Source organism: Gracilinanus agilis, chromosome 2 (assembly GCF_016433145.1).
Source record: "Gracilinanus agilis isolate LMUSP501 chromosome 2, AgileGrace, whole genome shotgun sequence".
NCBI lineage: Eukaryota > Metazoa > Chordata > Mammalia > Didelphimorphia > Didelphidae > Gracilinanus > Gracilinanus agilis.
The window spans coordinates 139460486-139476271 of NC_058131.1; the positions used below are offsets into that span (position 1 = coordinate 139460486).

Sequence of the window (15786 nt, forward strand, 5' to 3'; positions counted from 1 at the left end):
TGTGTGTGTGTGTGGGGGGGGGTGTTCATGACTTGCAAGGCTCATTAGGAGTCCACAATGCAACAGGGTAGCTACAAAAAAAAAAATTTATAAACTACTTTGAGAAAGATATAGGGTCCAGGGCTAGGAAAGCGAGAGTGCTTCTGTATTCTGCCCTGGTCAGAGTCTGGAATGTGGTATTCAGTTCTGACCTGATTTTTAGGTAGGACATTTGATAAGCTGGAGAATGCCCAGGAAATGACCTCACTGAAAGTCTTCAAGAGAGGGCTGGATAGACTATGGGTCAGGTATTTTGCAGAGGAGACTCATTTTATATGGGTCTAAGAACAGGTTGAATTCTAGATGGTAGCCTTGAGGGTCATTGAAGTCCCTTTCAACCCTAAATTTTATGATTTATTTATTTATAGATAAAAATTATATAGGGTAAAGGGCATACATCAATTGTGTTTTGAAATGGGAGAAGTCTCAATATCAGACCCATTAAAGGACCCATCCAGAGAACTCAATAGAAAGAGTGGGTCCACTGAAAATCAAGGTAGATGATACAGCAAATCCAAGAGGCCTTCACATCACAGTATAGGAAAAGAATAAAGGGCCAAAATCTTCACTGATTTCTCCACTCAGTCTGTGGTAGTTTGCTATCACCTGGGAAGACATATTATATTACAATACATTATATTATATTGTATCGTATCATGGTGTATTGTATTATATTACATTATGCTATATTATATCATGTTATGTTGTTATGTTATATTATATCATGTCATGTTACATTATGTTACATTATATTACTTTACATTATGTTATGTTACTTATATTGTTATATTATATTAGTTTCTCATTTTGGAAAATCCCCATTTCAAAACAGACAAATAATGGGGTTTCTTTCTTGCATTCTCATTTGGTCCAGTCAAAGATGCCTAAAGAAGTGACATTCACACCCAAGAAAATAAAGGCCTTTAGAATGCCAGGATATAATCAGCATCATGAAAAGATAAGAGACTCCAACAGTGCCAAACAATGACTATGTATTCCTGTTCACCAAGTGTGACCTTTCTTCTCCCTTCTAGGACCAAGAGTGTACTTCTGCATTTCTCCTTCTGCCAAAACCTTCAGGTCCTACAGTTTTTCTCAGGTCCATAAAAGCAGGCAAATAAATTATCCCCATTTTATAGGGAGGGAAAATAAGACCCCAAGATGTAATAGCAAATCATTAGGCAAAAATAGCTTTGTTTTAATTCAGCAATCATTTCAGTTTATGGAATATATTGGCTAGAAACTAACTATGCTCTGAGGTTTTATTTTTCCTACTTTACTCACCCCACCCCATCTCTTATCTCCATTGCCAGATTAGGTAGCCCTAATCCCATCATCATTTATTTGGTCTATTTATTAACTACATTTTTAAAAAATCCTTACCTTCCATCTTAGAGTCAATACTGAGTATTGGTTCTAAGGCAGAAGAGTGGTAAAGGCTAGGCAATGGGGGTTAGGTGACTTGCTAGGTAGTGTCTGAAGCCAGATTTGAACCCAGGACGGCCCATCTCTGGGCCCGATTCTCAGTCCACTGAGCCACCCATCTGCCCTCAACTACTTTTTAAAAAAACCCTTACTTTCCACCTTAGAATCAATACTATGTATTGGTTCCAAGGCAGAAGGGTAGTAAGGGCTGGGCAATGCGGGTTAAGTGATTTACCACCCAGGGTCACACAGTAAGGCACTGTCTGAGATCATAATTCAGGATCTCCTGTCTTTAGACGTGGCTCTCAATCCACTGAGCTACCTAGCTGCCCCATTAACTATTTTTTAAAAGGTTCAATAACATGAACAAAGTATGTTGGAAACAATCAATTTTATCAACTTCTGAGACCATTTCATTTTTTTTTTTTTTTGAATCTCAGAGATAATTAAGTTGTTCTCAAAATTCTTCCCTAACAGGGGCAGTGAGGTGGGGCTCAGTGAATAAAGAGCCAGGCCCCCATAATCCCCACAGCCTACCCCTTACCAATCCAATACTTAGTATGGGTTTAAGGACAGAAGGTATGGGGTTTAAAAAAAACCAAACCTTTCCAAACACACACAACCTTTCTAATAAAATAAGAACTCTTTAAAATATTAGTCGTCATTTTTGTCTTTGCATCCCCTGTCTACCACCGTAACTGGCTAAATGAACGCTATTTGAGTTAGAATTAAATTGTAACTGGCTTTGAATGCTTAAAGAATGCTTTCAAATGGAACTATGTGGTTTCTTTCCCCCAAATAGGTAAAAAAGAGCCAGTCAGTCCCTTTCTTCTTGGTGCCTCCCTTGCAGACAAGCCCACATTTTTTTCTCTCTGCTTAAGTTTATATAGACTTTTTCCCTAAAAGTTCCACAAGGACCATCCAACCATCAAGTGTCAGGTTTCTAGGAGCTGCACATTCTCTCTCAGGACAAACACATCTTCTTTAATCTCAGCTCTGGGACCAGATCTCACTGGAATACACTTACCAGTTACTTAAGATATAGCCACTTACTTACAAATTTAACAGAGAGCAAAGGTGTCTACACTTTCATATTACAGAGGAAGAAAACAAGGCTTCTGGAGCAGTTCAGTTACTTGAAAGGCAGAGCACTCTTTTAGTTGGGGTCAAGAAAACCTGTGTGTTTTTGTTTTTGTTTAGTTTCGGTGTGTTTGTTTTTTAAGCCCTCGATACTAAGTATTGGTTCCAAGGCAGAAGAGCAGCAAAGGCTATGCAAAATTGGACTTAAGTGACTTCAACTCCAAGTGTCTAAAGCCAAATTTGAACTCAAGTCCTCCTGTCTTTAGCCCTGCTCTCTATCCCTCAATACACTATTTAACTGTTTGAGATCCAGGAAAATTTCCTCCTCTCTAAAATTGGAATAATGGTACTTTCACTGGCTTTTAGAAGAGAAAAAATCCTCTTTGCCTGAAAGCTTTAGGAAACTGTGAGTTGCTTTTATTGTCATCTGTAAGCCAAGGTCATCCTAGAGTGAGAATGTGGCGGGGCCGGGTTTCAAACCCAGAGCTTCTGATCCCAACTGCAGAGCTGTCTGAAAGATTGATTAAGTGAAAAGGACACACTGTCCTGAGGGTGCAAAATAAACAGAGCCAGGCCAATGAGACTGTCTCTCCCTAGATACAGGGAGAGAAAACATAAAAGAAGAAGAGTGGTTAGTGGCAAAACCCCAGGGGCTTAAAAGTTGTCTTGCAGACTGTCCAGCTTGCTACTGAATCTCAGCTTTCATTTTAAAAACATGCAAAGTTTCTAGCTTGCTCTTCTCACAAACAGAATCTCTGTGGCATAAACAAATGTACTATTGTCTTACCTGGGCCAGAGTAACAATAGCAGCCAAAAAGCAATGAGAACACACCAAACCTGCATTTTACTTCAAAGCTACCCTAAGAACTGACCTTGTAACAAATTTTTTAGACAATGCTTTTTTATGTCAATGATCCTTCTACCAGATAAGTTAATTAAATTAATGGGGCTATCTCTAGAGGGCATACATTTTACATCTCTTTAGACAGATTGCCTCAGCCACCAAGGAGACTGAGTAGATATATGTACATATATATATAGATAGATAGATAGATATAGTATGTGTGTGTGTGTCTATATACACATATATATGCACACACATAGAGAGCAACAAAGAGAGAAAGAGAGGGGAGGAGAGAGAAGGAGGGAGAGGGAGAGGGAGAGAGAAGGCAGGAGAGAAAGAGGAGGGAGCGAGAGAGAGGGGAGGAGAGAGAGAGAGACAGAGAGACAGAGAGACAGAGACAGAGACAGAGACAGAGAGAAAGCACTAGGTTCTTTTCACTTTTTTTGCAATAAGGCATTCAATTCATACCATGCATGAAACATGCAATTCATAGCATGTAAAATATCTTTCCTTAGTTGCACAGTCTCTTCCTCTTAGGATCGCATAGTTCAGTCAATGTAACATGTTAAGATTCTTTTTATCTACCCTATTTGAAATCAAACAGCCTAAGACAAGAAATTGATATTTAAAAAGACCTAAAATAATTGGGGAGGGCAGCGAGGCAGCATAGTGAATAGAGAACTCATCTTCCCAGAGTTCAAATCTGGCCTCCGACACTTACTAGTTGTGTGACTCTGAGCAAATCACTTAATCCTGCTGGCCTCAGTTTCCTAATCTGTCAAATGAGCTAGAGAAGGAAATGGCTAACCATTCCAGCATCTTTACCAAATGAGGTCACAAGGTGTCAGACCCAACTGCACAACAGGAAAAGAATTGGTGGAAGCTCCTGGGCAGTTAAGAGACACCAACCACAAAGCTTAAAGTCCTTGCCATAAGGTTTTAAGCACAAAATTTCAGTAACTCCAATGCTTAGCACAGGGCTTTCCTCCTTCAGGTACAAAATACTCAATAAATGTTTGCTCAAGAACCAGGAAAACAATACACAGTATACAAAGAGTACAACAGTGTAAATGCCAAGAACTACCTTAAAACAATCAAAAGTCAATGTTGTGATATTACCAAAAAAAAAAGCTTAGCCCAAAAGATGACCTTTTAGAAAATACTTTCTAGTTCCTCAGTAGAGATGGGAGAGGGAGGAAGGATCTGTTCATGGATATGGAACATTACTCTGAATGTCCTTTTTTTGAGGTATTGATTAATTTGAATTTTTTTCTTTTTATTCCTTTCTGTTAAAAATTCTTGGAGAAGGGGAAAAGGGAAAGGGTGCAGAGGGCAATCTAAAAGATATAAAATATGAAAGATAAATTAAAATCTATTTTATAAAATCTCTTCTAGAGGCAATTAGGTGGCTCAGTGCTGGGCTTGGAGTCAGGAAGACCTGAGTTCAAATGCAGATTTCTGTGTGACCCTAGGCAAGGCGTTTAAGTGGTTCATCTTAATCCACTGGAGACAGAAATGGCAAATCACTCCATTATCTTTGCCAAGAAAACTCCATGGATGGCCCTGGTGTGCTATGGTCCACGGGATCATGAAGAGTGGGCCACAACTGAACAACAACAAAGCCCTTTGCTGAATTCAATCTCATTTAAATCTCTATTCCTGCTCTCCCTTAATCCTTTTCTGTCTCCTCTCCACCCACAGTAACCAAATCCAACTAAAGATAATTCAAAGTTCCCACTCCTCAGGAAACCTTCCTTTACACAATAGGTTTATTTCTCCAGCCAAATCACTTAGCACCTAAGTAAGCTGTATTTATTGTCTGTTCTCCAGAGCCCAGCACAATCCAGCCCCCTCTCCCCAAGCACTCACTTATTACTTCTTGAGGACTGATTTAATGGGGAGAGAGGGGGAGGAGGTGATCACATACATAGATCCTCCATAAGAAAACCAATGGTTTAAAGTGTATTTAGGATGGATTCTGTTACTTTTAAGGGGCCTGCTAGCATAGGAAAAAATGTAGTCAAAATAAGAAGATCTGAGTTTGAACCCTGGTTCCAATGTACGCTATCTGTGGGGCCCACGGCATACCATTTATCTCTGAGAGATATATTTCCTCAATTGTAAGATGGAGAGAACCCTACTTGTATAGCATTATGCACAGACCCCTGCAAGGACAGGGAGAGTTCTCCTAGTTTTAAAGCTAGGAAGCCTGTGATAGAACAGAAAGAAGGCTTGGACCTTGGGGTTCTTAACCGGGGCTCAGTGAACACGTCGCTTTTTAAATCTATTTTGATAATGGGATTTCAATCCAAGTGGTTTCCTTTGTAATTTTTATGTATTTATGAATATTAAAAATGTGTTCTTTCCCCTGACGGATCCCCAGATTTCTAAATCAAGTCTTAGAATACCTAGAAGTCCTTCCTTGGCCCCATGGGATCCTCTACTCCTGCCGTATCGTAGCTTAAGGGATGCCATAGAACTTAACCTTTAAATTATATTATCCTTCATAATCCAGCGCCTCACACATTCGGCATTCACATATTACTACTTGAGGGCTGATTTAATTTCATCAGAGGGATTTTATCTTCACTTTTGACTCCTTTGGCAAAGCCTGGTAACACTAAATTGCCTCACTCTACCAGCCTCTAGTTAATAAGATATGTAAGCATTAGTGACTTAAACATTTAAAGGAATTCATTTGTAAAGGAAGGAATCCTTTTGGCAAAATTCTGTCATGAATATTCTCAAATCTTTACTTAGATTTTAGAGGGCCAGACTTCTGATTTCATCAGTGCACAGACATTCCCAGAATAGTCTCATGAGTTACTTGGGTCTTTGAGAGATCCCATAGCCAGTATGGGGCAAATAAGTAGTAAAATTAGGATTCAGGTCCTTTTGGCTTCAAGGCTGAACTTCGACCCACTATACCATAACTGTCTTTTTGCCTTAGAAAACTGCCACAGAAAAATCCTTTGATTCTGTATCGCTCTCCCAAGACAACAGTCTATCACAAACACAGGCATTATCATCGGTATTTCATGCCCAATGGTTTTATGATCAAAGAATTCATCAAGGAGGGATTTTTAATATAGGATCCAAGAACCCCCCCATAGGGCCTGTGAATAGATTTCTAGGAATCTACCTATATGAAGGCAGAAAAAATAATTACATCTTTATTTTCACTACCCTCTAAATGAAATTTAGCACTGCTTCCAATTATGAATGTGGGCAATAAACCACAGTATCTATCAGATTCTGTCACCAACAGAAATCAGGTATTTTCATATCTCATTACTGTTTTGTATCTCAAAATATCTTTTCTGCTCATAACTACTTCAAGGTTATTTGACCTGCTACTAGAATGCTAGGTGGCACAGTGGATGGAATAATGCACCTGGAGTTCAAATACAACTCCAGACATTTACTAGCTGTGTGATCCTGGGCAAGTCATTTCACTGTTTGCTTTCATTTCCTAATTTGTAAAATGAACTGGAGAAGGAAATAGCAAATCGCTCCAGTCTTTTTGCCAAGAAAACCCCAAATGTGTCGAGGTCACACAAAAAGTTAAGAATCCCTGAACTATGATGGCACTGGTATAACCTATACCAGACTATTTACCACCTGGGGAGAGGGGGAGGAAGGGAGAGAATCTGAATCGTAAAATGTCGGATAGCAATTGTTAAAAATTGTTTCTACATGTAATTAAAAAAAGAATCCTTAAACTAGGCAGAGACGAGATAGCAAGTTGGCAAAGGAATCATAGCAAGAGGGCTTGGTTTTGAGTCTCACCTCTTTCTCTCACTAGTAGAGAAGAACGGCTTAGGTGCTAAGAATAAAAAAAGATAAAAGCAAAACAGTTTTTGCCCTCGAGAAATTTGCAGTATGAGAGAATAAATAATATTTATTTATAAATAGATATATACTAAATTATATGTAAAGCATAGACAGAATAACCTTGGAGGGGAAAATTCTAGCAACTGGGCAATTCTGAAAAGGTCTCATGTTGAAGATGATGCTTAAGCTGAGTTTTTAAGGATGCTAGGAATTGCAAGAGGTAAAAGTGAGCTAGGTGAGAATAGTTGGAATGTAGAGATAGACAGACAGAAGGATGGATAGATATGAAGACAGTTACAAAATATAGATGGATTTAGATAGAAATAGATGGATGGATGCATGGATAGATAAGATTTAGAGATACACAAAGAGACAGAAACAGATATAGATAGATAGAGATATAGATAGATAGATAGATAGATAGATAGATAGATATGGATGGATACATGGATTTGGAGATGGATGGATGGACAGATATGGATACATTTAGGTAGAGGTTTAGGTACAGATAGCATTTCTTAGCACTTAAAATATGGCAAGCAGACTAAATAACACTAAACAAAAAGGACATAATTATAAGTCATCAAGACAGTTATATACAATAGTTAAAATTCTAAAGAGGAAAAACAATAGCTAAAGGAGGAGCTGGAAAAGGTAGTAGGGGAGGATGGCGTGGCGTGGGCCAGAAAGTGACACAGAGGGCTGAGACCCTACAGAGTAAGGCAGAAGCTGATCTAATCAGACACCAGCTGAAAGGAGATCCCAGGGTGAGTGTATGGAAGAGAGAAATAAAATTGGAGAGGTAGGCTGAGATTTGGGGGCCAAAACATTGCTTTCATTTGATTCTAGATTAAGAGGGAGTCAGTGGAGTTTATGAAAGGGGGAGGGAAGGTTGACACTATCAGACCTAAATTTTAGGAAAACCATTTTGGTGGCTTTGTGGACAGTGGGTTGAGTGTCTGTTAAGTTTTCTTCCACCTTATTTCCTCCCATAAACTGTGGTCCAGTGACAATGGCCTCCTTGCTGTTCCAGACCATGATTCTCTCATCTCAGAACATTTTATTTGGCTTTCTCCCATGCCCAGAACTCTCTCCCACTTCCTCATCTCTGACTCCTGCAAGATGCCTTTCCTTCTAAGATTATCTCTAATTTATCCTGCCTAGATCTTATTTGTACAGAGTTGTTTGCACTTTGTCTCCTGTATTAGACTATGAGCTTCTGGAGGGCAGGGGCCATTTTATGCCTTTTCTTTTCAGCCCCGTCAATTAGCACAGTGCCTGGCATATAGCAGGGACTTAATAAATGCTTGTTGATTTAGTTTAAAATTCAGAATTAAACAAACTGGAAAAAAGACCATGAGAATGGATTAGAATATAAAAGCAGAGGGAGTTCAATTCAGAGGCTATGTGCAGCACTGGGTTGGTTAGAGATGATGGTGGCCCTGAGAAAGCAGAGAAAAGGAGAGAGATAAAAGAAATGTTGCAGGGATTAAAATAAGACCCAGCAAAGGATGGGGAGCTAGGTGATATAGTGGATATCAGGCCAGGCTTGGAGTCACTCTTCTTCCTGAGTTCAAATCCCATCTCAGAGATTTCCTAGCTGTGTCACTTTGGGCAAGTCACTTGACCCTGTTTGCCTTAGTTTCCTCATCTGTAAAATAAGCTGGAAAAGAAAATAGCAAACTAATTCAGTATCTCTGCCAAGAAAACCCCAAATGGGGTCATGGACAATACTGAGTAACAACAACTCATGGAACAAAGGGGCAGTCAGGGAAGATGAACACACTTGAAAAATGACTAAATATCCCATTGGAAAGGATTGGATTTGGAGGGTGAGGGAGAGCAAGAAGAGTCTAGTTTTGTGAACATGAAAGTATGGTGAAGAAGGTCTTGGGAGAAAAGTAACAAGGTCTGTTTTGAGAGGGAGTTGAGATGTCTATAGGGGATATGGTCTAAAATATCCCAAGGATATTTTAGACCATACAAAGGACTGGAGATCAGGGGTAATTCTAGGGACTGGTATCTAGATCTGAGAGGCACTGACATAGAGATGAAAACTGACTGGATCTGATGAGGTCATCAAAGAGACTGTATAAAGAGAAAAGAGAGAGCCCTGTGTTAATGCGTGGATGATGAAGCAGCCAGAGAGCCTCAGAACAAATGGTCAGAGTATTTTAGTAGATGATAAACAACAACATAAAAACCCAGAAGAGGATGGTCAGTGATTTCATAAGCTGCGGAGGTCAAAAAGGATGAGGGCTGAGAAAAGGACATTGCAACTAGCAATTAAGAAATCACTAGTAACCATGGAGAGCAATTTCAATTGAGTAAACAAGGTCAGAAGCCACGTTATTGAGGGGTTAGGAGTGAGAGAAGAAGACTTTTTCAAAGAGTTCACATGAGAAAGGGCCACCTAAGGAGGATGGTGGACTCTGGTGAAGTGAATTTCACTTTTACAGGTGTCTCTGTTGTTTTAAGGATGGAATCTATGCAGTATGTGGTCAGCTCTCTGGAAGGGGAGGGGAAGAAGGAGGCTATTGCAAGGAGTGGGTGAATCTAGTCTTCATGATTTTCTTTTGATCCAAAAAGAAATTAACAATATTCATATAATTCAGAGACTAAGAGTTCGCCTCAGCTACTAAAAGGTTAAGTTACTTGCCTAGTGCTGTAAAGGCAGTTTAAGGTTGGAAGCCCACTAGAACCCAGGTCTTTCCAGAAGGGAGGCCAGATCTCTCTATCTAGTCTACTGAACTCAGTGTAATAAATAAGCTAAAATACCTCCAGCAGGGTGAATAAATAATGCCTCCCACATATATAGAGAACTATTTTCAAATGTGTGTAAATATTATGACTAATAAAATGCAAATTCGCTTAAAACTTTCTGGGATTCATAGTAGCTTTTTGGTATCTTTTTTTAGTTGTTGTTCAGTCGCTTTAGTTCTGTCTGACTCTTAGTAACCCTATTTTAGGTTTTCTTGGCAAATAGAATGGACAGATTTGCCATTTCCTTCTCTAGCTCACTTTACAGAGAGGAAACTGAGGCCAATAGTGTTAAGTGACTTGCTCAGGGTGGCACGGTTAGTGTTTGAGGCCAAACCTGAATTCAAAATGATTACTCTTCCTGACTCCAGGCCTGGCACTCTTATTCTCGGAGTCAACCTAACTGTCGGTTGGTATCATGTATTTTTCTTAATCAAAAGATATTTGGGGCAGCTGGGTAGCTCAGTGGATTGAGAGCCAGGCCTAGAGACGGGAGGTCCTAGGTTCAGATCTGGCCTCAGACACTTCCCAGCTGTGTGACCCTGGGCAAGTCACTTGACCCCCCCATCGCCTACCCTTACCACTCTTCTGCCTTGGAGCCAATACACAGTATTGACTCCAAGATGGAAGATAAGGTTTTAAAAAAAAAAAGATACTAAAAGTATTATTCATGCAGGAATCTTCAAAATTTTCTGACACAGAAAAAGAATCATTCATGCTTGAAAAGCTACTGCACCCACTGACCTAGGCTATCAATTAATCAATGAAATGGACTCCCTACTACTATAAACTGGTACTCTCCATCCAAATTCTGGTCCAAACACCAGAAAAGGAATTTTCTAAATAGTTGGCTAAAAAAGTTTCTGATATTTTTCTCTTGTTTCTTAAGGAAAGTAGAGCAAGCAAGCCTAACTAAATAATCCTCCCTATGGAGAATTCTGTATAAAGCCAATGGTTTACTTGAGACCTGGGAGTCAATTGCCCAAATAACACAAAGACTCTGAGATTATTTTGATATCACAGTACTTATGGTTGGAAAGTCAGGTACAATCAGATGGCTTCAGTAGCAATAGCTTTTTCCAGAACACAAACAAGCAGCAACAAAAGAGCCCTTCTGTTTGTCAGCAGCAACTTTGTTGGAAAAAAAAAAAAGTTAGTAGGTCTAACATTCTTATGACAGTCATTTTCCTGGTTTGAAAAAAATGTATAAACAACTTTTCTCCTGGGACCTGAAGACAGATGATTTCCAAATTTTCAATCTCCAGTCCTGATCACTCTCTCCAGGTGCCTACTTGGATCCATTACTACCTGGGTGTCCTACTGCTGGCACCTCAAACCCAAGCCATCTAAAATCAAGCTGATAGGAGGCAGCTGGGTGGCTCAGTGGATTGAGAGCCAGGCCCAGAAATGGGAGGTCCTAGGTTCAAATCTGGTCTCAGGCATTTCCTAGTTGTGCCACCATGGGCAAGTCATTTAACCCATATTGCCCAGCCCTTACCACTCTTCTGCCTTGGAAATAATACACAGTATTGATTCTAAAATGAAAGGTAAGGTCTTTGTTTTAAATTAACAAATAAAATAAAATAAAGTTGATTATCTTTCTCCTAACCCAGCTCCTCCTTCTGCCCTCATTATTTCTGCCAATGGCACCATCATTTGTGGAGTCTCCTATACTGAAACAGGGTACTCATTTTTTAAAAATTCTCTCTCGCTTTTCCTATCCAGTTAGTTACCAAATGCTGCTGATTCTGCTTCCATGATAGTTCTCAAATTTGTCTCTTCTCCTTTCCCTCTGACACCACCTATAGTAGAGGCAAACTTCATCATCTGCTTGTACAGCTTCCCAACAGGTAATCCCACCTATATTCTCTCTCCCTCTCAACCCTCGACTATCTCTGCTAGGTTTATCTTTCCTGTAACCTAGTCATATCAATCCTCTTTATTTAAGATCTTTCTGTGGCTATCTACCATAGACCAAATAAACTTCCAACTCCCTTCCCTGGCATTCAAGGCCCTCTTCAATCTGGTACCTCCCTACTTTTCTGGCAGTACACCATTCTGCTACTCCTCCACTGTACCATATGCTTCAATCAAAATGGGCTACTCACCATTCCCTAAACACACTGTCCACCCTCCAAACCTTTGTGCATGCTGTTCATTCCTCTGCCTGGAAATCTTTTCCCTGTTCCACCTGTTGAAATCCTACATCCTAAATATACAAATTAAACTACGAATCTCTCCCCAGCAAAATGTACAATGTCAGTCTGTAAACAGTAGGCACTTAATAAAACGTTAGGTGAAAATTGTTCCCACTTTCTTGAGTCTTTTGATCAAAATATCTGGCTGCCCAAGTAGAATGTTCAAACTTGACTCATAATTCTTCCAGTTAAGTCAGTATTCCTTAGACAAGTTTCAAATGATTGCTCTGTTTGGAGACTTTGTAGTTAACAACATACACTGAAAGGATTCCTAAATTTCTGGAAATTCACCCAATCACAAGTTAAATGTTAATCCTACATACACCACAATCCCACAGGCCATCATCATTCTAGGGTATTCCTCGGACTTTGAACTATCTATTACTATGGCTGCACAACAGTAAAGCAATATTTCTTTTGCTATTGGGGTTTAGATGAGAAAGGAGACAATTGATGGAAAACCTAGAAACGCAAAGATGGAGTGAGGTAGAAAGAATTTCCAATTCTAGTCATTATGGACTTGAGGGAAATGTAAATTATTCTACAAGGGCATAAGGAGTCACAAAGCAAGCAACTAAAACTGTGAATTTGCACTAGGGCCAAATGAGGTAGAATGCTTTAATCCCTAGTCTTATCCCCCAGCAATTTATTCTCTCTTTAGCCCAAAGCTGTAGGGAGGAGGGTGAACAGGTTGGTTAATTGCCCCAATTAGAAAAAGGTCTACTAATACTGGCAAGTTTATGGATAAAGTGATTGGGATACTCTCCGGTCTTTCCCACACCTCCCTTTCACTTTCATCAAATGAGAACAGTGGGGAGGGAAATTGGGAGTATGGGGAATAAATAAATTCCCTTCTCTCTTCCCAACAAGGAATTTTAAATCACTAAATAAGACCAAATTAATGCAATCAGTGATATAGAGATAATAATTCAAGACAAGCCATCTCCAGTTAACAAGTCTACTTCAACCAGAAACATCAATTATTGACTCCAATGATGGGGCAACGGGGTCCCCTTCAAACCACACATTCTTAAATCTTCGGTCCACAGTCCTTAACCAAAGAGCTCCCAGCACACATCCAACCTCTCCCAAAAGAAAGCACACAGAATTATACCTTATCAATGACTTTAGTCATAGAAATAAATTCAACATAGTAGCTTCCCTTCTGAAAATAGCTTGGTTTCACCAATTCACAATGAAACCACATAAAGTGGGAGGCTTGCTCAAGACTGGAGTATGGAGCATTTAAAAAGTTCCGTAGGAAAGCTACTTTCCCATTTTCCAATTAACTGATTTCCTCGACCTTTGATAGGCCCCTTTGTCCTTCCATTCCCTTTTAAAGAAGAATGTCAGAGTTTGCCCTCAGCGGAAGGGTGGGAATTCCCTCCTCCACGACTAAACACCACCAAACAACAGAGATCAATGGAAATGCAAACTACCCAGGATTACAAAGCAAAGCTCGGGAACCCAACCCCTACGGCGGTCGGTGCAAAACCTAATCATTTTCAACATGGATTCCTAGCAACTTTAAATGTGCAGACTATAGGGTCTACCTCCGCTACAAACGACAGATACAGAACTGCAACAAAAAATGCACCCGACGCCTTCACCAAATGACGCACGAGGGCCATTTTGTAACAAGCAGAAAGCTACAAAAGGTGTAATAAAAACACCTACTACTCCAGTGTACGTGGCCACGCTCCCCTTTGTGCACACATCCATTTGTGATGAGAAAGCAATCCATCAGGGAACGTGATGGTGCCCAAGCCCTGGAGGCAGCTGCTGTGGCTGCCGCCCTGCAGGAAGGCGCAGCTGGCCCGGGCCCAGAGTCAGGTGCACCGAGCCGGCGACGGTTGCGTGCACAGGTTCCCGGGCGCGGCGCAGAGCGGGCTTGGGGGCGGGGAGGGGCGAGGAGCGGGAGAGGGGTAGACGCCAGGGCGTGGTGGTGTCGGCGAGGCGGGGGCGGGGTGGGGGCACAGTCTATCTAGTACCTTGATTTTAGACCTGGCGGTCGGGCGCTTCCCTGCCAGGTGCAGCACTGGGTCCTCATTGGTTCTAGACTCTGGGGCTCCCGATTGAGGAGCGAGATGGTCCCTGGGCTCCGACTCTTGCACGGAGCCGCCACTGCTGCTCTCCAGGCAGCGGAGCTCAGAGCTCTCGGGGTCCCCGTTGCTGCCGCCGCCGCCGCCGCCGCCGCTGCTTTCGCTGCTACTGCTGCTGCTGCTCTCGCTGCGGTAGTCCTCGGTGCTGTAGTGGAGCATGCAATCCAGGCTCACTGGGGAGGGGGAGGGGAAAATACAACACAACACACAACAGGGGGGAGTCAATCCCTGCGGGGGGTCTGTCCTGGAAGCCCCGGGGGAAGGGGAGGGAGATGAGGACCAACCAAGCTGTTTGACCTCCAGGCGGTGCCTTGGCAGCAGTCGCCACAGTCTTAGCCCCCACCAGGGACCTGGGAACAGTGCCAAGTGTTCCCAAGTGGGAAAAGCGTTTGGGTGGGGAGATTAGGAGCCCAGGAGAGAGGAGAAAGTGGGTTCTCATGCTTTGTCAACAGGAGACGAAAATGGGGTGGGGAGAGCAGGAGCACGGCCATCCCCCTCCCACTTTCATGCAAACAGTAGCTCTATTGGGAGGCTCTGGGGGTCGCCACGGAAGCTAGCCAGGGTAGCATTGCGTGGGCACACGGGTGGGCACTGTGCGCCAGGGTCTAGGACCAAGCTTTCCCTGTGAGGGAGCAGGCGGGCTGCAAGGGTCTGATCAATCAGCGGAATTGCATCTCCCGCTTCTTGCAGAGATGAGTTAGGGGAAGGTCCTTGGGGAGGAGTGTAAAGAAGGTGAAAATCAAATCATGGAAATAAGTATCCTTCGCAGAACCGCCACCACCCCTCCTCCACACACACTTAATTCTGGGTCGGCTCTTCCCTACCCCCCCCCCCTTCAATTCCCCTATCTACAACCCGGGGTCTCGTCGTGCCTGAGTAGTAGCGCCCACTGGGGGCACTTTGTCCAATGTCCCCGCCTCCCCTTCCTCTCCCCCTCCTCGGTGTTTCCAGACACCCCCCCACCCCCAGCCCCTGAGTGGGGATGGGAAGCCATGCCCTGGCCCATCAGCGCCCCCGCTTCCTTCCCATTTGGGGAGAGGGAGCCCACGCGGTGAGGTCCCATCCCCCGTTCCGCTTCCCCCGCTCACCTGGGATGTAGGTGTCGGCTCTTTCCTCGTCTGGGAGCTCATCCCAACTGCGGATCGCAGCCACTGGGTTTCTTCTCTTCACCAGGAAGACTTTGGGCATGGTGGGGTTTGAGAGAATAGAGGAGAGCGGTTCGGGTACCCTTTACCTTTACCTGGTTCCAGTTCCCCCCCCTCAGACTGGCGAGCTCGCGCCCCTGAACTTTTCAGTGCTGATAACAGCCCCCTTCTCCCCCCTCTTCTCTTCCTCTCTCAGAACTCCGCAAGAGGCGGCTGCTTCTCTTGCCCGGGGAATCCAGGGTTCCCCACCCCACCTTCCCGCCTCGCCTTGCCTTGCTTTGCCTTTCCCCGGCACTCCCCCCCAGGGCCCTTGAGCCCTCTGCTATCCCAGCTGGGCCCCCACCCTGGCCTCGATCTCT

At 42.5% G+C, this 15786-nt stretch overlaps 1 protein-coding gene across 1 annotated transcript in view; it reads right to left on the bottom strand.

Annotated features, from left to right (window-relative positions):
- Positions 1-15546, bottom strand: part of OVOL2 (ovo like zinc finger 2) — a 52374-nt gene extending 36828 nt beyond the window's left edge. Inside the window, exons 1-2 of the mRNA XM_044663426.1 lie at positions 15371-15546; positions 14172-14455 (exon numbers count right to left, since the gene is read on the bottom strand). Coding sequence (XP_044519361.1) covers positions 14172-14455; positions 15371-15470 — 384 coding nt within the window. The 5' untranslated portion in view covers positions 15471-15546. The remainder of the gene's footprint in view (positions 1-14171; positions 14456-15370) is intronic.
- Between the last annotated feature and the right edge of the window lie 240 nt (positions 15547-15786).